At 40.0% G+C, this 27,732-nt stretch overlaps 1 protein-coding gene across 2 annotated transcripts in view; it reads left to right on the top strand.

The window, feature by feature from the left end:
- ZNF423 (zinc finger protein 423) overlaps window positions 1-27,732 on the top strand; it is a 236,775-nt gene that overhangs the window by 24,959 nt on the left and 184,084 nt on the right. For both annotated transcript variants that reach the window (XM_088136113.1, XM_088136114.1), the window contains exon 2: window positions 15,655-15,714. In XM_088136113.1, coding sequence (XP_087992239.1) covers window positions 15,655-15,714 — 60 coding nt within the window. The remainder of the gene's footprint in view (window positions 1-15,654; window positions 15,715-27,732) is intronic.

Here is a 27,732-nt window from a genome sequence, read left to right as displayed (position 1 = left end):
GTTGCAAATAGGTGGAGGGGTGTACATTTCCCACACCTGGAATTGGCAACTGGGTGCCTCCAGATACTTTGGATAACAACCACAGTCATTAATATTAGCTTTGGAGGCCAGCAGCAACTGGAGTTGAAATCCAAAACATCATGTTGGCTACCCTTTATTTAGATAATAAATAAGGATAACCAAGCTAGATGAGGTAAATTAAGGAATATTCTGTTCTAGTCTAATATGGCTTTCTCTGTTACCACTACTGCCTCCATGTTGTCCATCCTCCCCATCTTTATCCTTTCCTAACCCTATAGAAGGGGATAAGAATACGAGTAACAGCTGTTCCCATCTCATAATGGTCTTAAATCTTAATTTGTATTTTATGTCCATAGAGAAGATCAAATGTTGGGATGGCTTTGATTAACTCAAGCTTGCCTTATTCTCTGAGTTTCCAGAATTCCCCCATTGATTAACAAACTAACCCTTCATTGTCTCTGGTATTTTGGATAGTTTCCTACTCAGCCATTAAGTGTTTTTAGGCAGACTTACATGTTTAAATAGGATAAAATAGAGCACTGTATTTTCCTCCAGAGTTTAACTTAAAGCAGAGCCCTCTCTTTTTTTTGGGGGGGGGCGTTATTAAGTGGCTGTGCAAGCCTATAAGACAAAAGTAACTGAGAAATGCAAGTCAACTAAGCTACTTCTTGGCAGGCCAAGAAAAATATTATGTTGGACCAACAAGTGGGTTATTGAAGCAACGTTCTACCAAGACAAACAGAAAGAGAGTCAAGGATAAGTGAGTTTTTGGGCAATAAGGGATGTGAGCCTCTTAAGTCTTGTTATCAAGGTCTCTAGGCTTGTGATAGCTAAGTTTGATTTAAGCCCTGCCTGAAAAAATGGACAGTGGTACTTATATAGAAAATGGCATCCAAATGCTATGGAGATCACCTTTCCTTCTCTTCCCTTTCATCTCTCCCCCCGCTTTAACCATCCATCCCAAACATCTTTATCAAACCAAACTACTGTTTTGTGAAGCAGAAGGACACCTAGGTAGGCTTTAAATGAAACATGGAATTGATAAAGAAGAAGTTCCTATGCTCAGGTAGCAAAGCCATTCTCAGGCTGAGGATGCTAATGGAACAACTGAATGTTTATACCCTATTTTATTCTGATTTTTTGAATATGTGTTTTTAAAAATTACCCCTCTGGCTAGTTGGAGGGATAGACCCCCCCCCAAAAAATCAAATGTATGAAGTAAATAATGAAATGGAAATTAATTTAAGACGCTATTTTAAAAAGAGTTTCCCTCAACACATATGTAGTGACTGAGGTCAAGTAATGCACTAACGAAGGTTTGTTGGCTAGCTTCATAGAACATGCTAAGTCATGGACCATGGTTTTTAAACTATAATTGGCTTTGTTTGCCTGGCACACTAAACCCTAAACCTGATTTATAATCATAACATCTGGGTGCTCTCAACATATTACCAAAATTAAACAAGCCACCTTTGAAGTGTGATGTTCAAAGCCAACCATTGCGATAAATGTGTGAGTCCTACCAAACCAGGCCTTTCTGGAAATTTTTGTGGAGAATTTGAGCGTGGTAATATCCTTGGGATTAATGTTTTCTGTGGAAAATGTGCTTTTTTTGAAGAGCCAAAGTGTGCTGTGGACATTGTTTGGGCTGAAAACCAGCATCTGGTATTGAATCTGGATTTATGCCGGCAGCCTGCGTGATTTGTGTTAGAAACATTTAGGGCACCTTCTCTGGCATCATAACCCAAGAGGAAATCAATCACTTCTGTGTATTTTGATTGTTAACAAAATAGCACAGCTCTATTGGCTGGTATTGTTTTCAGTTGCAGTCCGGCGTGAAAGAAAAACGTCCGCAGAAGCCTACAGGAAACCAGGAAGGAAATGAGGCCGATGCGTTAACAAAACCTCCTCTTTTTAATGCATTGTCGTTCTAGAGAGACCAGGAAAATTCTGCTGCGAAGTGGCCGAAATGTCATGCTTGCTTGTTCGTTATAAACTGGGCAGGACTTTCGACTGAACAGCAGTAACTTAGTTTACATAGTTTTGTGCTAAATAAAAAGCTTCCAGCGATCCCTCAATTTGCTTGTCTTCAGAGAAACCTCATTCCCCAGCTATGTCCTCCTCCTGTTGTTTCTGCTGATGATCACATTTCCCTTCAGTTTGCATGAAGGTAAACTGAGATTAGGTCATCCGTCTGATCCTGAGAGCGCGGCTTATAAGAGGCAAGTCTTGTCTTCTGGGGCTTTCCTAACTTTTTAAAATTAATTTCAAGAAAACTCCTGCCTCTTTGGACTGCCGCTCATTGGGTGCACCCATTGGGTTAAGACAGGATTTGTTTTCATCGTGGCGGGGTCGATAAACGATAGCTGGCTTTACTTAACCTGCTAAGCCATAAACATGGTCCAAAAATCCATCATGGCTGAGTTGACCCAAAGTCAATCCATCCACGGTGCTAAGCCAAAACCATAAAAGCCTATTATGACTTAGCATGATGGGTGAACCCAGTGACTGAGTTTTAGCCCTAATTCTCCTCCTTTTTTGTTCTCTATTACCCTGAACCTAGTTGCACGGTATCGTTAGAATATCAAGGGCTGCAAGATTTGTTTACCTTCTTAAGCTCCATTAAATACTTGGCGGGAGTCCAGAGAATCTGGCGACTAGTTACACATGCCATATGAGTCTCTGATGTATTTCCGTGACCAGCAGCTTTCAATCTGCATTGGGAGTTTCAAAAGCCCATTGCAGTATGTTCAAGTGGGTGGGGTTCATTGGCTCCCCTTCCAAAGAGAGCCACATTTTTACGAATTAGGGCAGAAGCTTTGCTGCCTCTGTATTAGGGCTTTTTAGCGCTTCAGATGGGAAGGCCAAGAAACCAAAAATGTTCTGGAGCTTGCAAGGGGGTTCGGATCACACCTGTCTAACGGGTCCTCAAAGTAGCTGCATTTTTCCCTAGATAATGCAGCCCTCTGTAGCTGTGGCCCCATCCGAGGAAAAGATGCGTTTGATTGACGCAGCGGCAAACAAGTGCTGTGCGTCATCTGACGCACCTGTTTGCCTTCCACAGCTGCATTGTTTACAGGTATACCATCCCCTCCTGATGGGTTTGACCCAGATAGATAACTTTGGGTGGCTTGCATCCCAATTTGATCTTTTCCCCAATTGTTTTCCCAGTATTTAAGGCTGCAGTGGTGGTAAGGGGTCTTCACCACAATGGGGTTTTGGGTATTTTTGGGTGAATTTCTGGGGGTGCAGAAAAGGGGGTTGAGGTCACCCACCTTGGTGACCAATGACTGCAGGTAGCTACACTTTGCTGATCCTTTCAGTAGAGTCTAGGGCAGTGTTTCTCAACCTTGAGAACTTTAAGATGTGTGGACTTCAGTCCCAGAATTCCTCAGCTAGCTTGCTGGCTGGGGAATTCTGGGAGTTGAAGTCCACACATCTTAAAGTTCTCAAGGTTGAGAAACAGTGGTCCATGGTAATGCAGAAGACAAGTGTGGCCACCTGTAGCAAAATTGATCTTCTGTAGAAATGTCCTTCAGAGAGTATTTCCCCCTGCAGATTCTCTGTTGTTCACGTTTCACAGGGAGGATGCTGACAAAACCCTATAACGTGGCTCCCCCAGGCTCCTGATTCCTTCCCCCATTTCAGTATATTTTGCCAGGAAAATAACTAGTCAGTCAAAGACCAAAGGAAACGGCCCGTATCCTGAATACCATGGCAACCCTTGTTTGGTTTCAGATTCCCAGCCGAGGGAATGGAATCCCATCCTTGTTAATTTAAAAAAAAAAGTTCCTTGCCCAGTAAAAATTATGTACAAGTGAATGTAGTGAACCTAGGAGCTATGATCAAAAGTGAGCAGTCTGCTTAACTGAATTTGAATTCTATAGAACGACTAATAGCTGTCATTTTGGTTCATGTCAAGCTAACAGACTGGCATCTTTTATTAGCAAAATACTTCATTTTTTGTATAGCAACAAGAATGCGTAACAGTCTCTTTTCTTTTCAGCAATGAGCTTTGCGTGAGGCGTAATAATGAATCTCAAAGTTTTGCACTTGGAGGCCAACTCCTTCCACGTTGGAAGCGGGAAGCCGTGGGCAAAACACAGTATTTCTTGGCCTCAGTGCTTGGTTTTTCTGTGCAGTGGGTATATTTATTTTTGTTAGAACAATTTTATGTTCCAACTTTCCACTTACTACAGACGGGCTGAAAGCAGCTACTAATATTAATTGAATCACAGTGCCATTATAGCCTGAAGAGCAAATCTAGTAACAAAAGTATATGAGGATTAATTTAAAAGAGAACAGGCCAAGTGTAAATTGGGAGCCACGGGAAAGTTTCTGGGACCTTTACAGGTGATTGGTAGAAATAACTGACCCCAAACTATGAGTATTCTCCCCCTTACTATTACCCAATGATAAATGTTAAGTGAAGAGGCTATGGTTATCCAGAAGCACAATTTTCCTTGGAAAGAATGTGAGCGCTATTCCGTTTTGCTGCTGAGAACAACTCCAAAATCCAGAACTGAGTATATTCCTTTTCCATTTGGCTTATAATGGTGGATCTCAGATTTTAGCAACATGGATTATATCAAAACCCAGTTTTACTTCCTTGAAAGGAATTTGCCATGTACGGTTTCTTCTACATGTGATCTTTGCCGTGACCCAGGGAGGTTAAGGGGAATTGTGCTAAGCTAATTGGGGGTTATTTAATAAAGGATGGCTAAGCAAACATAGTTTAGCATGATGTGGAATTGTAGCTTAATATACCAAGGCTAATAAAATCCCGTATGAAATGATGGTCTTCACAAAAGTGTCAGAATTTGAAGAGTTTCACCTATGGAATGGCTCCATCTCCAGAGAACTACTTGCATTCTGTGGCGCTGAAGAAGATGGTCCATTTTGATCTCCTACAAGCGCTCTGAAGTGCTCACTAGAATGGAAAGTTGGGGCATAAATCAAATGGATACAGATTTACAAACTCACTGAATGGCTTGACTTTGAGGCTACATTCATGGGTCACATCAAATCATGATTTCTTCAATCCTACTTGGTGGGATAACCATACCTATGATTGATTGGGGTCACGCCTCTTGCTAAGGCATAAACTACAGTTTGCAAGCTCAGTGCTTTGGTTCGCCCATTACACAACATCACAACCCAACCGATCGCCTTTGGGATTTTGGGTGAGGGGCAAGTTCAGCCTCAGAACTATGGGGAGGATGTTCCAAACAAACCAAGCACTCTCCCAGTTTGAAAGAACAAATAAACAGAAGGAACGATGCTGTTTTTCATCCCTTTCCTTCTCTGGTATGGGGGCCTGTGCTGGGCCTGTGTATTTCTTTTCCTTCCTCTGTTGTTCCTGCATGTGTAAAATAACTGGGGTCCAACATCCCTCCCTACTGACTCTTCTGCTGGAAATTACGGTATAATTTTAGCAACTTTGCAAGAATCAGATTCCCCACTCTTGCTTTATTCCGTGCTATCTTAAGGAGCCTGTGAATTCTTTCTGGGCTTCTTTGGGGCACAGGGAAAAAAGAGGTCCAGGAGAGTTGAAGCCAGAAACAGAAGCTGCTCTGTGGTCTTTTGATGTGGTGCAGAACGTCTTCGGGTTTGTGGGTAACTCAGTGGCATCTGCAGCTTCCTGGATGCGCCAGAGCTGAAAGTAACAAATAGAAATACTCCCCTGCTTTAAATAAAGACATTAAATTCTTCTCACCTGCCTTCTTTTGTCATATTTATGTATGAGCTCTGGAAGCACGCCTACCGTTTCATCCTACCTGAACTGCACGCCCGAATCCGTCTCTCCTAATAAACGAAAAAGAATTATGTGAAATTAATTTAACCTTGCCCATAACAGTGGGGGGTGATTTACGCCTGTCTCTTATTATTTTCTAGTCATACTTAATGAAGATGGATAAGAGGGCTTGGCTTCTCTACTGAGTTAATTTGCCAGCTTTTCAAACTGAAGGTATTAAATAAGATGTATGGGAAATGTTGTTCGGATTTTTTTCCCCCTTTGACAGCACTGCTGTTCTTTTCCTGCATTGCATGTTAAATCGTGTCCTCATCTCTTTTCCTTTTGGAAGAAGCTGAACTCTCTTAAGGAGTATTGAGGAGAGGGGGAGAGACCTGGAATTCATCTGAGCAACCTGGAGCAACTTTTAGGGCCTCTGGGGACCTCCTGCCTAGCTGGCTCACTCTTTCAGATCTTCAAGAATGATTTGAGGGTAAACAGGCCAGGATTGGAGTTTTTTTCCCAGCACTGGGCAACCCTGTGTATCTCTGTGCAGTGCCACAGACGTGGACATGCTGACAAATTACTTACCTCCCTGATGGAAATCTTGCAAGGGTTCAGGGATCTCACCTGAAATCTTGAGATCTCAGGTGAGAAAACTGCAAGTTTCCTCCCATTCTCATTTAGACATTGTTTAAATTCTGGGCACCAGATGTCCATCCAGTGTATGTTTTATGATTTCTAACTCGGGTAATTTGTTTACTTATTTGATTTCTAGCCACCTTTCTACTCAGTTCGAGCCCCCCAGGTGGCTAAGACTAAATTGTAAATGCTGAAGTGAAAGTGAATGCTCAAAGGATACACTCCGTTCTACATGGCATCAGGGACACATCCGTATCGGGGTTTTTTGGTAACAGTGTGGAAGTTGCTAGATATTGCTTTCTTTTGGGGTGGGTTTTCAGCTTTCCTGGTACTGTCCCATTTAAATACTAACCATGGGTGTTTTTTGTGCCTTCAAGTCAGTCTTGACTCCTGGTTACTGCCTGGACTAGTCCCTGCATTTTTCTTGACAAGGTTTTTCAGAAGTGGTTTGCCATTGCCTTCTTCCTAGGGGTGAGAGAGAGTGACTGGCCCAAGGTCACCCAGCTGGCTTTGTGCCTAAGGTGGGACTAGAACCCACAGCCTCCCAGTTTGTAGCCTTGTGCCTTAACCACTAATAGTTAGTCCTCATTTAATGACCACAATTGAGGCTGGCAACCCCATCACTAAGTGAGACATCACATGACCATAACTTGCGATTTGACTGTTGGCTTCTCCATTAACTCTGCTTGTCAAAAGCCGGCTGTGAAGTGAGCAAATGGTGATTGCGTGACTGTGGGACACTGCAACAGACGTAAATGTGAGGACCAGCTATAAAGTTACTTTTTCAGCACCGTTGTAACTTCGAATGGTTGCTAAACAGAGCAGTCGTTAAGCGAAAGACTACCTGGTACGCCAGACTGTCTCTTACTGTTAACTATGTACATGTGTACAAATGAGGAAAGTTTGCAGGCACTTGCAGGAATGTGAAATATGAAATGTTTTCTCTTTTAGTAGCCCTCAAGTTTGGAGCCAGGTTTTATTTTGCAAAGGCCTTGACTACTCACCAGCCCAGCAAGGCAATAAGGACAGATCCCTTTAGCATTTTGCAAGGGAAACTCATGCAGATATCAGTTACTCAGATGTGAGAGGCAGAGCATAAAGATAGTAAGTTTGAAATAGTTCTGGGAGTTAAGAATTTACATGTCTTTATTAATTATTAGATGTTATTAGTGTATGACTAAGGAGCTGGGAAGTGTTCTTTTGAAGTAGTGTACCCAAATTAGCCTGCAAAATAAATAAATAAAACAAATCCAGTAATGTCTGCTCTAATGAATTTTTCTAAATACACAAATCACACTTTATTAAGGCAGTCGATCTTTTAACTGTAAAAATATTATGACTGTTACGCTGGGGAAATCTGTTTAGAGTTATAAAACGTTTGGGGCTCTTTTCTTTCTTCCAACCCAATGGAATGTTGGAAAGGGATTATATACAGAGGCTTCTTGGGAACCTGTCTGTCTCTCTGTCCATCCATCCACCATTCAAAGAACTGTCCAAACGCTGGGCAGAAGGGGAGCAAATGAGGTGGGCAGGGGAGAAGCTGGCCGAGGCAAGATTCAGCTCGAACATGGGATGGGCTATTCCAGCACCTGTGGATGAATGGGAGAAGCAATTGGGCAAGGACTTGGGATGTTGTTGAGTGCTTCATTCTCAGCCTCCCTCCCACCTCCCTCCAGGTCATGTGTCCCAGACCAGAACGTATCCACCCCTGTGCTTCCCAGTGCGTTGCACACACACCGATGCACTACATGGCAAATACAGATGCTCCTATGGCCATTGATGGTGAGGGTGTTTGAAAGAATTCCAGGAGCCAGGATCTGCACGCTTCCCCCCCTTCTTATTATTTTAGTTCTGAACTTAGAAAAACGATGCATTCTTCTTCTTCTTTTAAGAAACAGAATGGAAAATAGATCTAAAGCCTCCGTCCCCCCACCCTGGTATTGACATGCATCTTAATTTTCAACATTTATGATCAATGGCATTTATAACAATATGTTGAAATCTATTTATGGTATATTAGCCTGAGGATCGTGATAATTTCATAGAAATTAACCATTGTTCTATTTTATGTGGGAGATCTAATCTGCTTCTGCTCCTAAATTTGATGCAGTAGAAGTAATGCATATATTACGTTTGTGTGTATGTGTGCCTGCCTGCCTGCCTTCCCTCCCTCCCTCCCTCCCTCCCTCCCTAATTTAATTTTGCTTTGGTGAGGTAGGAAAGAAAAATTTAGACTCCACTGGGAATTTTGAGTGACCCCTCTCAATACCACTTTTTGGGAGAATATTATACAGGTAGTCCTTGTTTAGCGACCACAATTGGGACTGGCAACTTGGTCGTTAAGTGAAGCAGACGCTAAGTGAAAAATTATATGGTCACAACTGTGCTTATGACCTTACTTCAGCCTTCCTGTGCTTTACAGATCTGCAGAGGTGGTAAATCTGAGCATTGGTTGCAAAGTTACTTTTTCATTACTGTTGTAACTGCAAACGGTCGCTGTCTGAGGCAGTCCCTAAGTGAGGACTACCTGTAGTGAGGCTTATCTGACAGTAATTCCCCCCTCTTCTGAACACATGATGTTTATATAATCTGATTCAAATATCTGTCCCCCCCACTCCCTTTTTCCAAATAAGGTCCCTCAACCTTCTGCTGCCTAAAGGCTGATAGAGTCGAAGTCCCAAAATTGCCCAATTCATTTTCTTGGGCCAAAAATGACTGTCTTATTTTTTTTTTTAGATTTTTTTTTATCCCGCTTTTATTATCTTTATAAATAATTCAAGGCAGTGAATATACCTAATACTCCTTCCTCTTCCTGTTTTCCCGACATCAACAACCACCCTGTGAGGTGAGCTGGGCTGAGAGAGAGTGACTGGCCCAAAGTCACCCAGCCGGCTTTCACACCTAAGGTGGGACTAGAACTCACCGTCTCCTGCTTTCTTTTCAAGTTGGTTTATTTTATCCCACCCTACTTTGAAGTGGGTGATACTCTCTCAGAGAGAGAGAGAGAGAGAGAGAGAGATCCATGACATAGGGCAGGAATGTAAAAAGTGTAGCCCACCACTTCCTTTTTTATGGTTCCCTAGAGTGGGTGGGTCCAAAATGAGGTCTTTGTCCTTTCTTTCTTTTTGCATGGGGAGTGGGGGGGGGGGGAGATTTGGGAAGATAGGCCTTAAGCATCCCCCAAACGTGGAAGCATTTTGCCCCTCAAAATAGGAACCCCCTCCTAAGCTGGGCCCTTCTGCCCTCCACTTTGGGAACGTGGACCTGAAGCTGCTGTACAACTCCAAGTGGCCTTTGAGCCCCTGGGAACCATACATTCCTGAGGTGGCTCGCTGGGTATATTAACTGTTCCTGTGTGCCATTTTAAGACATGGGTGTGATCCACTGGAACGCTCTCGAGTCTCAAAAGTGCAACGTGGGCTTAGACCACAATTCCCTATCTGACCACCCTGAATGGTCCAGAAGACTTCATAGAGACTCTTCCGGAATAGGCTCCATTCCAGAAACCACTTCTTTTAATTCATCCCTACTTTTTTTTTCCCCCCTTCCCCGTTGCTGTGGTCAGTTCTCCTGTTACGTAGATAAGTTTTTTGCTTTTTAATTTTATGGCTCAGAAGCCTTAGAGTACACTGGTATTTATATAAGCCACACACACTCCCCTTTTCCTATTACTTAAAAGCCTGTATTAAATGCTATGTTGATTTTTTTTTTTGGCTGCTGCTGTTCTTATTTAAAAATGAGACTCAGGAACCAGAAGATATCATCAATGCAAATGTATATTATGCAATGTTTTTCCCTTTAACAAGAATATGTATATTTTTATCTTGGGAGATAGTAGCATAAAATTAGAGAGCAGAGGGAATATTAGCGCTGTGGCTCGTGTGTGTGTGCGCGCATACAAGCATGTTATGCTCTTTGTCAGTCCAAACTCTTAATCTAGCACCAGTGGATGCTCACATGAAAGAAAGCGGCTTTGAAAATTGATGGTAATTTCTTCTACACCAGCATTGTTTTTGGAAAATAATAATGAAGGAACACCTTTTTTCTGTGCTGGTATGCAAAAGTTTCAGATAAACAAATACCTACACATTTATGCGTATAGTCCATTGTTAAAAAGAGAAGAAAAATACTGAGAACAAACCGTTCTCACGATTTTAGTTTTAGTCTTTTAGTTCTATCTTCTTTCTTTTCTATACTCTCCGATTTGTATTTTAACAGTGCTTTTTATATATCTTAATATATATATATTTTTAAAAAAGAGAAGAAAAATACCATTTGTGGACATCAGATGGGTGCCAGAATCATGGCAGGGCCCACCTAAGTTGAGTTTGCAATTAACCAGAAGGCGAGGTGGTTAGGTTAATCCTTTCCATGTCCTCTAACTGGGATGTTCTCTATCCACCCCTTTCCTCGCTTTGGAAAAATCCATGGGCATCTTTCTAAAGGAAGCCCAGGACTGTAACCATTCCCACTCATTTCCCTACAACTGCTGTGGGTCCTTATGGGGTTTAGAGGTAGGCTTGGAAACAGATCCTGCTGGAGGCTGGTGCTTTGTTTTCAGATTGCCAGTTTTCCTTTGGATCGTTTTAGGCAAAGAATTCTCTTAAAAATAAGTCAGGTGGGAAGGAGATCTGGACAACATCTCAGCAGGGTGTCTCCAGCATCTTATTCCCGACCATGTTCCCTGCCCTGTTACTGCTCAGGTGGTATGTATAATGTTTGCTCCACTTCCTTCACCACTAACGTTTAATGCAAGGGTGATGTCAGCTCCACTAGGTAGACCAGACCAGGAAATCACAAGAAATAACTACTTTTACAGTAATTGGCTATAATAACAGAATCTTATGACTGATTGTGCTTTACTTCCTCCCGGTTCTTATACTCCTGTGAATCAGGGAGACATCAGCCTGAGTGTTATCTCATTGGTCTGGTCTTAAAAATTATTTCAGCCCTTTTTGCCTAGAGAACCGTTCTTGCATGTCTCCATCAGTGTCATCTTCCTTACTTATTAAAGGTGGATTTGGGGAAGTTGTGATTGCTGGGTCATTGGTACAAATCCTACTACTCTAGTGGTATTCAGGTTGGGAACTAGGTCAGTGTTTTTCAACCTTGGCAACTTGAAGATGTGTGGACTTCAAGTCCCAGAATTCCCCAGCCAGCACACTGGCTGGGGAATTCTGGGCATTGAAGTCCACACATCTTCAAGTTGCCAAGGTTGAAAAACACTGAACTAGATCAATATTTGTTCAGTTTGCAAGTGCTGGAAGTGTTGAATTAGCAACTCCATCAGTTGTAATGAGTGCTCTGAAGGTTCGAGGGTATGTATATATTTAGAATGCTGAGATATGGAGATCTGGGTAAATATTGATAATTTCAGGAATGATCTCATGGTCATTACAGAGGTGTTTTTCTTTTTGCTCTCCCTTTCCTGTCCCCCAGATTAAAGGTGAGCATATCTCAACTCTCTGGGGTTTTGGGGGGATTAACTTTTCTGTGTGTTTTTTTTCTTCCTCTGGAAATTAGTTGATAGTCATTTGGTCCTCCAGAGGAATTCATTAATAATCACGGAAAGCGTAGCACGAGTCTCCTGTTGGTTTAGTTTCCAATAATTGTGCTCTCATATGTTTTTGTTGGGGATAGGTAATGTTTTGGAGCACATGCCCAATATGGCTGCCATGGGAGATTGGCCAATTCAAGACATAGTTGCCATAGTTAAAATGGACAGGCAGGGAAGACATATTTATCAGAAGACCCATCTTGCCTCCACTGACCAAGATGCTCTCAACTATCCCAACTGGGACTTTTATTTGCTCTGCAGATTAACATAGGAGGATGTGTTGTTTTGCAGCACACCAGCTTCCTGTGCAACATTATTAAAACTTTTTTTCCTAAAATAGTCAAGTGGGTCAGGGACCTGGGGAAGGGGTACAAAGAAGGAATCTGGAGACCTGTTGCCTATCTGGGCTCTTAACGGCGTTGCTGTCACAGATGTTTTTGGGTGAATCACACAGCTAAAGGATCTGCAGCTTTCTAGCAAATGACACCAGTATACAAAAACGGTTGCACTCTTAATGGCCTTTTTGATACTCTTTGTTCTCACCCACTGATTTTTATGGGTTGGGTTTTCTCATTTTAAAGGCAGTTTCTTCCTCTGAATAGTATCTTGTTGCATTTTAAAAGGGATTGTAGGATTTGAAATCCATAGTAACTGGAGTACAGTCAGCTTCTAATCTACAGAATGTGGCAGGAAGATCTCCACTGAAGGTCATGAGTGACATCCATGGGGAAAAAGATCTTAGTGTCTTGGCTGAAAGTTACTTAGAGCTGTAAAAATAAATCTCAAAACCTTGAACCTGACCTGACCTAGGCAGGACTTGGTTCACACATTGCATTAAGACTTGTTTGCTAAACCGTGCTTATTGAATCAATTGCCATATGCTAAGCTGGACATTCCTTCTTACAACCACCACAAAACTTGGTTTTACTTTATTCAGCATCACAAAGCCTGTTTTCTAAACCGCAATGGCTGCATTTCCATGGCATTTAAAGCCCAAACCATACCATATTGTAGTGCGCTGTGTGAACCCAGTCACAGTGATGGCAGTTGCCTCCTCCTTGAGTATCTTCCTTCCTGTACTTCTCCCTCCTTCATTTAGCCTAAATTAACTGTACATTCTCTTCCCTGTTTCCATGGACCCCCTCCTGTTCCCTGCCATTTCATCTTTACTCTCTTTAGTTGTTGCCAGCAGAACAATAATACCCCCAACACCAGTCTCATTAGGACTTTGGAGAAAATCAGTTCAAGCATCTGCATGAATTTAGGCTGTGAACAAGCTGACAAACTGTGTAAACCCTCCCCCCCATCTCTTTCATAGGACAGTCCAGCAATGAAAAGGGTGATGTATAATAGCCCTATTAAAAGACAGCATTCTGGCAGGAGGCCTTGGTTCACACTGAGTCTTGCCATGAAATTTTGGAAGATGCCAGCTTGCTGCTCTTTTCCTCTCCTCAGAAAGTGACAAGAGTGAACTCGGGGGGAGACCTGTTCGATGGAGTTCTGTGAATCTGGGAAATGGTTGGAGGAATGCATCATCCTAACTTGCACATGAAGTATGTGTTTTGTTGACCCTCAGTGGGTATACCTGCTTGGAGATCCCCAAAGGGTGGTATGGGTTGGGGCGAGTTGTCTTCTCCATAGCCTGGGGGGGGGGCAATACCTCATTGGTGGAACCCATGCTACATGTACAGTGGATTACCTGTTGATTTCCTTTTAAACATGAAGGAGCCAGTGATGAGCAAGACTGTTGCTTGAAACTTGGGAGAGCAGGTTCTACAGTGTGATTTAGCCTAAGGCACTTGAGTATGTTGTTATGTTTCCATTTCTAGAGTAATATTGGTTAGTAACTCTTTCCTGGGTAACTGTTTCAGAACTCTCCAGGAAAGTGCAGTAGTTCTTTAGGGCTACTAGCCTGGTTTTGCAATCTGTCAAGTTCATTGCGGAAGGGATGGTAGTTCTTCTAGTGATCCTCATAATTAGACTCCCAGCATATCATAGATTGTGAAGAAGATGTTCACAGTTCTGTTTTAATGGGTCAAATTTCCTGTAAAGAACCTATATTATTTTCAGGAGGTTCTCTTGTTTTGGGAGAGATGAATAATTTTAGTAATGTACTAATTTAATTGTCCCTATTTTCTTTCCCTAACATCTTAATCTGCTATTGGATTTTAAAGGTTCTCCTATGAGATTATGATCATTTAAATTTGTTTAATCTTAAATATCTGAAGGTATGTCAGACATTGGAAGTAACACTTTGTGACTGATGAGCATCCTGGTGATCTTTGTAATAGCAAATTTAGAACATTGAAGATAATGTAAGCAAGGTTATTTGCATCCAGAGGAACAGAGGCTTTTGTGATCTGGTCCTATCAAAATTTTGTGCACAATTCTATTGTTGTGTCTGAGTTTTAAGTCAGAGCAGATGTTGAAATGGAATGGTAAACAGCTGGGTGGGAGAACTAAGTTATCTCAATTTCAGTTTTATCACAGGAGTATTCCTCTTTTTGGCTCACCATAATTGTAAACAACATTTGCAATGCTCAGTCACACCCACCCCTTTCATCCTTCTTTTTCTTCCCAAAATAAAGTAGCTATATAATCATATCCTTGATGTAAGAAGCCAAGTATTGGTTTCATTAAAGAGGCTAAATATACTTCTTCATCAAACGTCCATGCCTTGATTGTTATACATCAGACATTTATCATTCTTATTAAAAAGATGCTTCCTTCCTTCCAATTTCTTTTCAGCTCTCTTTTGCATCAGTTGGGGTGGCTAAACAAGCAGGTTAAGGCTCTTGGGGAAAAGAGAAGAGAAGCAGGAAGTCGACTTCCAGAAAATTTTTAAAAAATTGAATTTAAAGGCCATGAACTGTTTTGAGGTCTGTTCAAGAAACATTCATTACAACTGGGTGTAAGTATGTGTGTGTGTGTGTGTGTGTGTGTGTGTATGTGTGTATGTATTTTCAGTGACATGGCAGCCAGTGTCATGTGGTTCAGTTAAGAGCAGATGTGTCTTCTAATGTACTTAACCAGCATTGTCACATATGTAGTCTTATATATCTGGTGTCTAATAATCTGGAAAATGGAATACAGAAATGCTTCCACTATATTTTGTTTTTTGAATACTTTGGGCTAAAGGCTGGCTGTAGTCATTTGGTAGGAACATAAATTGTCATTTTATTGCCTGAGTTCACCCATCACACTAAGCCATGATTTACAGGTGCCTGGGTTAGCGCCTGGGTTAGTTTACACACCACTGTGGCTGGCTTCCCATATCACACTCTGCCAGAATAAGCAAATCGACGGGCAATGCTTGAACTTGGCTACACCTTGGACAATAAACCTAGTTGAAAATTTGCGTTTCAGGACTCATCCAAAGACTTGTTTGGCCTGATGAGATGAAAGTAGAGTGTGATTCAGAACTCAGCTTCATTCGTTCTCCCAGAATTAAATGGGAATACTGGGAATACTTTTAGGGGAGCTTGTGAAAGTGAGGTGTAGAGATACGAATGGTATAGATTGTGATCTGAAAGCACTGCAGGTAGGCTTTATTAACCACTCAGCTGTGAGGGTAGGTAGTCTCTTTTGTTTGCTAAAGGGATTATATATGAAACATCCAAATTCTTTTGAAAAATGAAATCTGCCTATTCTTTCCGTTCCTTTCCTTGAACCTCACTGTAGCTCTTCTGCTTTCTTTCAGTTGAAGAAGGTGAAACATCAGACTTTACGTTGAACTGGGACTCGACCGTGACCCAATCAGGTAAACAAAATGGATTGCTCAGCGCAAGATATAGTTTTGGTCTTTACTCTCAAACCTAGCTATTGCAACACGGTTACTAGATTGGTTCCATATGGCTAATAAAACCCAAAGTCTAATATTCTTCTATTCTCTTGAGAGTGAGTGCACTGTACCAAGTTATGACTTTTTCACATATAGCAGCTACAAAGTTTTTGCAGTGGGTATCACAGCATGTTCATTCTGATGTAATTACACAATAGCAGGTTTGGTTGGGATTGCCCCTTCCCTCTACTCCACTGTGAGTACAACACTGTAATGTTTTGTGTTATTCCAGTGCATTGGGTCTTCCTTTCCCTTCTGAGAAAGGAAAGAGTAGAATGCCAACCTTGACAATCTGAACAATGGGGGACATATTGAGATTTTCATTGAAAGGTTTCTTTTTTCTCCCCCTGAAATATTGAAACGCAAACCATTGTAAGGGCATTATTTTTTCATTCATGCTGACAGCCTTCAGAAGTCTTTCAGAAAATAATATAAATTAAAGGGACTATTTGGGAGGAGAGCTTTGACTGCAATGGTTGCTAACACTACTGGGATAGGGAAGTAGAGTGTGGATAGATCACCAATGAAAGATTCCATACTTAGTGTTTTTAAATGAGTGTTGTGTAAATGTGGAACAGGCAAGTTGGTGCCTTTGTGACATTTTGGATCAAATGGTTGCAGTCTCTGTTAGCTGAGGTTCCAGATGGGGGTTGATATAAACACCTGGAGGGCATCAAGTTGCCTTCTCCTAGTTTACAGCCACTCTTACATCAGAAATAGCAAGTATGGATGTGTCATTGTGCATAGTCTCAAAATGTTAAATGGTTGCTAAAATATTCTCAACAAATGAGAGGGGAATGGAAGTAACTAGCAGCACATGACTCTTCTGGCTGCCTCAGACTTGGAGCTCAGCCCCTTATTGCATAGGCCAATTAACCGTGTGAGCCATCTTTACAAATTTATCTCCAGCATAATTACCTTTTAGGACAACCCCTTCCTGATCTGGCATTTATGTTCTTATTTCAAACTTTTGTAAGATTTACAAGCCAGAATGTGGCTTTGTCTTGATGGCCAACCCTGTAACCCCCTTATGGACTGCATGCATGCAAGGAGATTTTTCCCTGCCCCAAAGTGATCTGTACCCCACCCTTATCTCCATCTCCCTTACATTACTACATGTAATAATTGGGTTGTACTTTAAGGAAAGAAAACCTTGGCCTGCCTGCCTGCCTGCCTGCCTGCCTGCCTGCCTGCCTGCCTGCCTTCCTTTACACACACACACACACTAAGCCATGTTTTATTATGCTGCCTCCTCTATAGCGATAATAGGAACACGTACATTGCCCCTCTTTTAGTGGAGTTCCCAGGACATATGGATTTTTTTTTAATGTTCAGCTATTGCTGGGTGATCAGTACAGTCTTACCTCTCTGGCAGTGGCCAAATTCTGCTTTGCCAATTTTTCAGAAGCCAAATTGTGATCCAGCAAGAGATTCTGCCGCTGGATAAAATTTCCTATCTGCTTTATGTCTTTTCCTTTCCTTTTAATTGGCTTTTAAACAACAACAACAACGACAACAACAACGTGGCTTTTCTTTTCATAGTACTTTGGTCTATGACTGTACATTGAATAAATGAATGAATGAGTAGATTTGTCAGCTCTCCTGAATTTTATTAAGAGTGGTAGGCAAACAAAGGAAAGAAAAGAGGAAATCCCCTCTCTAAACTCTCTTTAGGCTTGGGGGGATATTGTGGGTAAGGAATGAAGCTAGTAAGGAGGAAGCAGAGGTTCCTGGACCACACAGAGTCACTATGTCAAGACTGAACAGGTGGTTCCTGTTCTCAAGGCTGTGAAAAGAACAGCCAAATTTCTATTGACTCATATGGTGGGGGGAAAATGCCTAGAATTTAAACTGTAGTGCACAAACATATATACAGGCTTTGAATTCTATGTACTGCAGTGGGCAGATATTTTCTGGTGAATAGCTCCATTTTTATCTGCAATAAAACAACTTATCCACCCAGTTATGCCAGTGAGCATCACATCTGTGAGCATCTGCTGTAAGCAAGTTCTTGAATGCAGGTTTTAAGCATCTGGAGAGTCAAGATTTAAAGCTGTAGTTGGTGTGAAGCTTGACATTGTGTGTAATTGATTTAAGAATGCAACTCTTTGTACATTCACGTGGGAGCATTAGGGTTAGAATGACTGGATTCACAAATCATGTTAAGTTATGTTTCATTTAATTATGCTTTCAGTAAAACCCAGTTGATTAGATTCCCATAACATGCTAAGCCATAATCCATTATGTACAAAAGAAGATAGCTTTGTGGGTGATTCCATTTTTGAATGCAAGAATGATGTCTGAGGAATTGTGAATTCAGAATATCTGACAAAATGACCTGGTTTAGCAGACTGAAATATTTTTTCATAGGGGTCAACAGAGAAGGGCAGGGGGATGATGTTGGTTTGGGCCAGGGCACAAAATGAAAAGTGAAACATAGTTATTCCACCTTTTATTGAAGTTCTACATCACTTGACTGGTGCTAATGCAAACAGGAAGATCATAAAAGAACATAATGAAAGTTCAGCCCAGTGGGACCACAGAACTGGTTTTGGTTACTGTATATAGCCTTGGAGACACTCCACATATAATATACTCCACTGTACATTATGGCTTTTTAATGGTTTCTTCCTACGCCCTCCAGCTTCCCATCTTATTCTACTCAGAAGTCTCATGTATTGTTTTTATATCCTGCTCAGCACCATCAGAGGGGAAATACATGCTTAACATCCTTTTTTTTTTTGAAAGTGACGTTCTATTACTCAAGTCAGTTTATAAAATAATGAAATTGTATCCAGACTAAGCACAAGAAAAAATGGAGAAGAACGCCAAAAGCTCAAAATCCATTTCCATGAGTGGGGTTCACCTTTGTCCCAGTTAAATTTGTGAAAAAATAAAATCATAACTGTATGTATAGGTATCTGTTGGAGATGTTGTAGTGGTAGATTCCTGCACTGGACTAGATGGTCTCCCAAGTTGTCTTCCAACCTTTTCATTCTAGGTTTCTATAATTCCATGGAATGTCTTTTGTGGATCAGAGGCTGTTTACGCCATGTCCAAAACTCTGTGCCATAGAGCCATGGTGGACAAAAACATTTGGGTGCTCTCCAGCCTTTTCTCCACCCTCTGAACTATTCCTACTCCCCGGCACCAAAGGTTAGCAGCAACTATGCCGGAGAATGCTTTTCTTCTGTTAAGTGTGATGTTGTACTTGTCCCCCTTCGTCTTTGTGTCCACATTGGATCATTGAGACTGAAGTCTAGTAGGGAGATAGCAGGGTGGGATGTGTTCTCTAATAATTGCCAAAGAATAATTTTGGATTGCAAGTCATGTGGTTGCCCCATCTGACCCTCTTAAGTTCTTGAGAAGTTTTTCTTTTTAATATAATTTTACTGAAAGTTTTAAGAACAAGAGTAAAAATGAATACAAAGTGAAATAAAGAAGGAAAACAGAAAAAAGAAGAAATAAAAGAGAAAACTAAACCGCAAAAAGAAAAAAAGAAAAAGGGTAGAAGAAAGTGGCTTCCAATCTTCTTTCTCTTAAGTTACATCATGACCCTCTACTTTCTATAATCTATCCTATCTAATCATCAGAACCATAGATCATAAGTTCATTTTTTTTGTTTTACGCAAAAAGTCCATAAGGCGTTTCCAGTCAGCAATAAACATAGTTATTGGCTTTTCTTTAATCAAACAGGTCAATTTCAGCAAGCTCTATCATCTTCACCAACCATTCCTCCATTGTAGGTATTGTAGGTAATCTTTCCATCTTTGTGCGTAGAATAATCTCGCTATGGTTATCATATATAAAAACAAAGTTCCATGACTTTTTTTCAACTGTTTTATCTATCAGTCTGAAGAGGAAAGGTTCTAGTTTCAGTTGTATATTAATCTTTAAAATCCTCTGAATTAGTGTACGCATTTGAATCCAGAATTTTCTAGCTTTTTTGCACCTCCACCAAGCATGGTAAAATGACCCTTCTTGTTGTTCACGTTTCCAACATAGATTTGAAGTACCTTTATACGTTCTAGATATTTTTTCTGGTGTCATAGACCAATGGTACATCATTTTATAAAAGTACTCTTTAAGATTATAACACAGTGTAAATTTCAATCCTTGAACCGCATATTCTCCCGTTGTTCTGTGTATTATAACCAATTTTTTTAGCCCACTTTATCATACGTTCTTTCACTTGTTCTTCTTCTGTTTCAAATTTCAATAAAAGCTTATACATTTTAGCAATCTCATGTTCATCATTTGTACACAATTCTGTTTCAAAGTCAGTCTTAGAATATTCAGTGCCATAAATTCTTTTGTCTACTTTGAATCTTTCTGATAACTGTAAATAGAAAAACCATTGACAATTATGTCTCTCTGCCATCAGTTGCTCCCTTGATTTTTTTTTTACAGGTGTCATTGCTGGAGAGAATTTCTGTGATAAAAATGAATGTTTTGCCTAGAATGATGTTTTTGTTTCAGACAATACCAGTTTTGACAATGGATGCACCATTTAAAGCGTAGCAAAAGGATACATCTAAGTTTGTATGGCAAGGGAAAAAACCATGAGTTAAATATAAGGTGTTACAAGATGCAAAGGAAAGAGGAGGATTGGGTTTACCTGATTTGAAATTGTATTTTGCTCCTTGCTGTTTGGTTTGGATGAAAGAGTGGGTGTTGCTGAGAAATAGAAGTTATTGAGAAGTTTTTCTTGAAGGCTTAATGGTCTAGGCAGTTGACTACATTGCAGTTCATCAGTGGTGCATTACCTTAAAGGATAACAAAGGACATGTTGAAAAAAGAAGAAAGAATTAAATATATATAGAATTTTAGGCATTTTTGAAGACCAGTGGGCAGCTTAAAAAGGGCTTGTTGAAGACTGATTACTTTGACATGCCAGGCTGGCTAGTAAGCTTACATGAGCTTTTTAAATTTGTGGTGTATAAACATTTAGGTGCCTTTCTGTTCCTACTCTTAATGACTGGTTTCAGCGGAGAATTTATATATTTTTTCACTTATGGATTAGGTGCAAAAGACAATGTCTGCGTAAGTGCCACGGTAGGAAAAACAACATGTCCTTGTGCTTGTGCACTCTATTTTTGGTGGCGTAAATATTTTATGTGATTTTCCATTAAAGTGAGCATTATGGTGACTCTGTTTTTTCTCTTTTAAATTGCCTGTTGACTTGTTATTTATATTAAAGTTAATTAATTAAATTAGAATAATACAAATATTATATTAATGCCGGTCAAATTTTAATAAATGGCCTGGGTCCACATCCTTAGGTAGGCTTGGAGTTTAGAACAGTGTTTCTCAACCTTGGCAACTTTAAGATGTGCAGACTTCAACTCCCAGAATTCCCCAGCCAGCATTCTAAACCAGGACACTAGTTTAGAATATCAGGTTGCCACATGCCACATGAATCATTCACATAGAGTGCCAAATCTAGTTTACCCAGGAACAAGCAAATTCTCTTTTTAGCTTCCCTCTGCCAGGTGGTGTGGTTAAACAAGTCCAGAGAGTTGCGTCCATGGTGTGCTTAATGTTATGTGCAGTCCAGGAACAATGGTTTGTTTTTCTTCTTAGAAGCTGTAACTGTAAGCCAGCTTTGTCCTTGATTTATGACTCCTACGAAGCAGAATTCCTGGTTTGTACACTGCCTTGGATGGTTCATGAAACACAGTGGTGGGATTCATATGGCCAAAACGAAGAATCAGTGTTTTACAAAAAATGTTTGAAACAGCAGATAAAGTTGACAGGTTTTCCTGCAAGTTTTTTATTGTTCTGAATTCTTACTATAGATAATTATTCTTTCCTAATGATTGAGTTTAAGTACTTCATTGATTTGATTTCTTCTGGAGCATCTCATGAAATAAAAGCATATGGTCTTTTAGTGGACTCATTTCAGTTAGTCTAAAAGGTTCAGCTGGACCCATTATTATATTTTAGTAACAATAAGCATTTTATTGGGTTACTGTCTGTGGTTAGAATCTACCTTAGAGACCTTTTTCATTTTCTTTCTCCATTCTTTTTTTATTGGAGTCTAGAAGCAAAGTTACTTAAATTATAGCTCTTAATTGGGTGCCAGTGAGTCCAGGTACTCCTTTCAAAACCATCTTGCAGGAACTGTCTCTGCAATCTCACCCTGTGATATCTTACAGAAGATTTCTGAATTTTCATGGGAGATGTTTCTATTTTTTAATTTTAATCTTTTTGGGCTGTTTGGACTCGTCATAGGTGTCTTTGGTGCTGATCCTCGCTCGTAATCTATAATAATATAATCCATTAAATAAATCTGAGATAAGCTTGACTGAGACTGAACTGGAATTCAGTAGGACTCATCAATGTGGGTATTAATATATTATTTCTTCGTTCTCCTCCTCCATTATGGTTATCATATTAGATGAAACAGAATTTTAAAAAAACTGACATAATTTATAAAATTTCCAGTAGTAAAACAATTTTATACCTGTAGCATAAGGGATCTTTTCTTGAAAATGACTGTTCTGATGCATTCTCAGTGGATTTCAGCTCCTCCTTAGACGTAATCTTGTGTAATTCCTTTCTGTCTTCAGTTCAGTTTTCTGTCCAGAACCCTTTATTTGAGTCTTTGGGAGCTGTGAAAAGTATATTCTCTTTTGTTGGAGGCTTTATTCTTTGTTTGTTTTGGTAGTCTCTTCATCTTATGGGATATCTTGCGGACTCCCCCAATGTCTTCAATGATGCCCCACCCTTAGCAGGTGCCCTCAGAATCTCCATGATCTTCCATATGTCTCTTAGAACTTCACTTATACATGGATCCATTTTAAGAAATGAGGTAATTTTGAACAGCTATTGAAAGGATTGCCTTTTTATTTTGCCTTAAAAAGAAACCTTTATACTAAAAGACAGATTTAAGCTTTGCTTTTCGTCTCATGTTCCAAAGACTCCAGAGAGACATTGTCTTTTGCCTGTAAGAGATTACTTCCTCTGACTGAAGTTTAGTTCGTATCTGGACAAACCCAATAGAAACTGGAATGCTTTTCTTTTGAATGGCTAAGCTGCTAGCTGGAGTGACAGGTCCCCTGGGTTCATGGGTTCTGTTAGAGACTGACATCCTGTGGCTGCCTCACCTTAAGGACAAGAGAACTATGAAAAATTAAGTTCTTTCAGATGTGTTTTTTCAGACCCCACAGCTGTATGCCGTACGGTGGTGCTTTAACCACACTTGTATCTGCCATGGAAACAGACGTTCCGTAAATCGACTTTCATGTCCCTGATGATGTGGCTCTAAAGGTGTGCACCACCTGCTGCAGGAACAAAGCTTCTCTTCCAAATGAGCAGGCATCTGGCATCTCTTCTTGATGTTCTCATGGATTTCACTGCTTTGGTCTGGAAGAGCCTGGACAATCCAACTCCCAGCAGTAGCCTGTATCAAGAGGAAATATTTTTAGGAGAAGTGGGTACAGGTAGTAATAGTACAAACATGGAGTTATCCATTGACACAACATTCAGCAGTAAAATGAGATGATGTTGATGTGGTAATTTAAGTAAATTCCGGTGCTCAGTTATTTGCAGGTGTCCCAGCTAACCCAGAAAGCTGGAGATGAGGACCAATCCAGAAATCTATATTGCGATGCTGATCAACTGCCAAGGAAGAGTGAAAAAGAGGGGGTGGTCTTCCATTCACTCAAATCCCACCCCCCTCCAAATGGGATGAAAACTTTTAGCTACAGTATATCAATTTTGTGACATCACCAGGTTGTCTCCGGTGGCCCAACCAGAGGTGTGAAGGTCAAATTGGGAAGTTATCCACCCTCCCTGCAAAACGTGGACTGCAAATCACAAAAATGGAGCATGACCATTACCCTGAGCCAGAACTAAAGAAGCAATGCTGTGACTTAATATGATAATGTGAAGTCAGTAACTTGTGTCTTATTTACCAGATTGTGGCTTTATACAATGTGAGAACTTAGCTACTGGCTAACATGCTACAATATGGTTTAGGGATTTGAAGGTGAACCATGTTTCCATTCTCTTGCAGCTTGGGTGGAAAGAGTGAAGATGTGGCTTTAGTTTCAAATCATACCGTGAATTCAGTTTTCGTATTAGTAATACCTTGTCAAAAATATTTTGCATTTGTATCTAGGAAGTCACTTGAAAGATGCTCTCTGTTTTGTATTTGTTTGTTTGATTTCTCTTGTTTGTAGCTGGTCATTGACTGAAATAAAGACTGACTGACTACAGGTTGGTTTTTAAAAAAAAATTAATTGAACAAATAAAATCTCAAAACTAAAACTAAAGAAAAAAAAATAAAAAAGTAAAAGTAAAAAAAAAAGCAATAGGAAAATAACAAACAAACCTTGGATATGCATCCAGATAGATATGCATTCAGATGGAAGCACGGTCTTAAAGAGAATTACAAATATTTTGAACATCCATATTCAGTATTACTATACGGGGTGACATTTATACCAATGAAGGAAATTTATAGGAATAAAAACAGTTGCCGTATCTAAACCACAGGGCCTTATTTGAATGCATTTATCTTTCATTGTGGTATTATTTTCAAAATGGCTTGTTACATTCTCAGCCAGACTAATTTTCTACACTTTCAGGTATCCTTAATCCAGGAAAAGTTGTATTTTAGTTTTTCAGTGTTTTGTTAAAGCAAGCCTGGCAGTTAGTAAAATGAACTGAATCCATTTATAAGCGCCTGAGGTTTTCTGGGCAATAAACTAAGACCCCAGTGGCATTCACACGGGGTGTCAAAAACGCCAAGATGGCAGCCACAGTTGTACGTGCGATGCATGTAAAAAAGGGGCGGGCTTTGCCTATTCACAGCCACCATCTTGACGTTTTTGACATCCACTCCCCCTCCAGGCACCCCTGCAACAGCCATGATCATCATCCAAGGGTTTTGGTTGATTTTCCAATTTCCTGAAAATTTTCCATCCAAAGGACTGAGTAATTGTGTCTTGCCACTAATTTCTTTATAACTCTGTCAATGCACTCTAGGAAGAAGTCAATTTATATTGTATAATTTAACAGGTTTTATTTAATGGATTTTCTTCACAGCCCGTTCTTGATAACTTCCTGGAATATAGTTAACAAGAATTCTATCTAACAATTTTTTGGGTCTGCTTTTTTGTTTTTTATTCTTTGTGGGCTGAACTTATGCATTGCACTGAACTATGATTTGCTGAATTCACAAGGTTCACATAACACATGAACTCATGATTTATAAATCTAAATAGCCAACATGAAGAAACCATGTTAAGGTTCATCAGTTGCCACAAATGCTCACAAATGTACTTGTGGGCTATTGAGATCCTGCAGTTCTTAACAATGCAGGAACTGGGAAAGGATCCAGTCTGTATTTTTCCACAGGAGAGTAGATGTTTCAGATCACCAAATATTCATTTTTTCCCCCGATCATCTTGTTTGGTTTGGGTGCTGCTGAGTTCCCAAAATAATGATGGCAAGAGTCATTTGGGGTGAGGAGAGGCAAAGAGGTGGGGAAGCCATTAATGGAAGACAGTGCATAATTGGTCATAGAAATATGAGTCAGTTGGCTGCTTTGTGCTTTCGGCTCAAGGAATGATCTACCTTCATTCCACGGCGATAGAAAACCCTCCTTTTTTGCTCATCCTCTTCATGTGCACAAAAAAATAGGGAAACCGGTATTGTAGTGGGACTCTGACTTTTCTGCAGTTGCTGGTTGCAACTTCCAGCCTGAGTTTTTGAGAAGGGATGGAAATAAATCATGCTGTGATTTATTGTCTCTCTCCTGGCACTCTCTTTCTGTCCAAATTGTTCACCAGCCAAATTGCATTGTTTGGGGACAGAAGTGGGCTGAAGACATCCCTCTGCATGAAATGAAGGATATGTACATTGGGCTAAAATGTTTTTAAAATGTTAATTAAAAACTGATCTTTCATAAGAAAGGCATATGAACCAAATAAAACTGCAAGGAAAAAGCAATCTTTGTTCTGAAAAGATGTTTGCTTTAAAGGAATTAGAACTCACTTTGCAAACTTGTAGACACTTGCTTGAGAGTAAGTTCCACTGAATTAACAGAACTTCCTTCTGAAGTGTTATGTCTAGAATAATGCGGTATATTTCCAATTTATACATTCAGTTATTTCAGAAATGAAGTTTCTGAAATCAAGAGAATTCTGAATTCCAACAGCATTAACCTGAATGTTAGTGAATGAGTTGGGTTTTTCAATTACAGGATCATACTTCATGGTAAACCATGGCTTGCTTAAACTTGCTTCATTCCTTAAGTTAGAGTTGGTAAGATTCACACTTTGTGATATACTATACTGTGCTTTTTCTGGTTTTGGCTTTGTGTAATGCATAAACCCTTTGACCGTAGCTTAAAACTCATGATTTATGGGTTCATTTTTGCATAACTTAGCCACAATGGCTTATTCAACAAGACAGAATTAAAGCCAACCACAGCTTAGTTAGTATGTGAAACCAGCCAAGAAGTTCTGATCTTCATTTCAGAGCTTCTCAAATATTACCCATACTTCATGACAGGCAAGATTAATTTTCTATGTATTAATACTTTCTCTCCTCTTTAGGAAAATTTGTCTCAACCATAAATAAAAGTGGGTCCATGTGTTGGTGACAATGTCATTGTTCAACTGTTGTCAGATTTAATTTAAGGAAGCATGTTTGGGAGCTGAGCAAATAGGGAGTGAAGATGTCAAATGTCACTTCCATTCTGAAAGCCTGATGCTAACAGTTGTATGGCATTTGATGTGCAGAAATTAGAAGTGACAGCAAGGTTTTGAGAAAGGCCAAATCATTGAATGGTGGAGGAGAAAATAATATTGGGAACAGTTCCAAACCCATTCAGAAAAAAATAGAGCAATATCTTTAAGATACTACAAACAAATGGCTGTTGATAATGGGTGATCCTTAGATAAATGGAGGTGGCACCAAAATGTTTAAATGGTGCCTTGGAAAAAACAGGAACATTTGTGGTCAAACAAGATGCACGGGTGTTCCATTTGAAGAAGTGTAATGTAAAAGTATATAAATAATTTCACTGGGGGGAAATTTGTTGGGTAGACACCAAGGTAGAAGCTGGTAAAAAAAATGGATCATCATGAGATGTAAAGAGATTCGTTTTTTTCCCCCTTGAATTACTGTATTTGAGGAGTTCACTGTGGGATTTGCTCACTTCCGTTGTGTCCCCTGTACAGTTCTCTGTAGATGGAATCTGTAGGGAAATGGTTCTTCCTGCCATCAGATCACTGGAAAAAAAAAGAGGCAATGGGGGAGTGAGACATGAATATCAACAAGGAAATATATTTGGAGGGTGAAAGAAGAGAGTTGTCTTTGCATTATTTCTTCTTTCTCACGGCCATGATGTCTCCCATGTTTCTTTTTAGAATCAAGTTCTCAAATGTGGTCTTTCCTTCCTTAATTTTCAGCGTCTCAGATGCCCAACTTCAAATCTTATTGTTTAAGGCACAAATTTGGGCCTGAAAATGTGTAAAGTTGTTTGTTTTTCTTATTCCAGATGATGATGATGATCCTCATGATCATTTATTGATATACCTTTTGGTTTGCTTCAAGATGTAGACCGCCTTGAGTGTTTAGTCTCGGTGGAAAAGTGGGATATAAATTGAGCAAGTACGTAATAATTAATGACAATCGTTTTCCCAATGTACGTGCAGAACAGGGTACCAAAAAAAAGTATGTGAACTAAATTAAGGTTAATTAGAAGGCCTCCCAAATAGCTAATGCTTCATCAGCAGCAGAACAGCATGTAAATAAATTTAATTTCTCTTCCCCCACCAATTGAACTCTTCTCGAGTTTAATTACAACAGCAGCATTTTCTCCCCAACATATTTTCATTAGTGGAAGATGGTCATTATTAGCTCTGTCTGGAAAATGGTATTATGAGCAGTCATTTCTTCCCACCTTTTCTGGGTCTCCTC

This window comes from Python bivittatus, unplaced genomic scaffold (genome assembly GCF_059951505.1).
Source record: "Python bivittatus isolate LINGU-HERP-01145 unplaced genomic scaffold, Pbiv_v1 ctg000190_np1212, whole genome shotgun sequence".
Classification (NCBI taxonomy): domain Eukaryota; kingdom Metazoa; phylum Chordata; class Lepidosauria; order Squamata; family Pythonidae; genus Python; species Python bivittatus.
The sequence above is the reverse complement of the archived record's forward strand: the minus strand, read 5'-3'. Positions and strand labels throughout refer to the sequence as shown.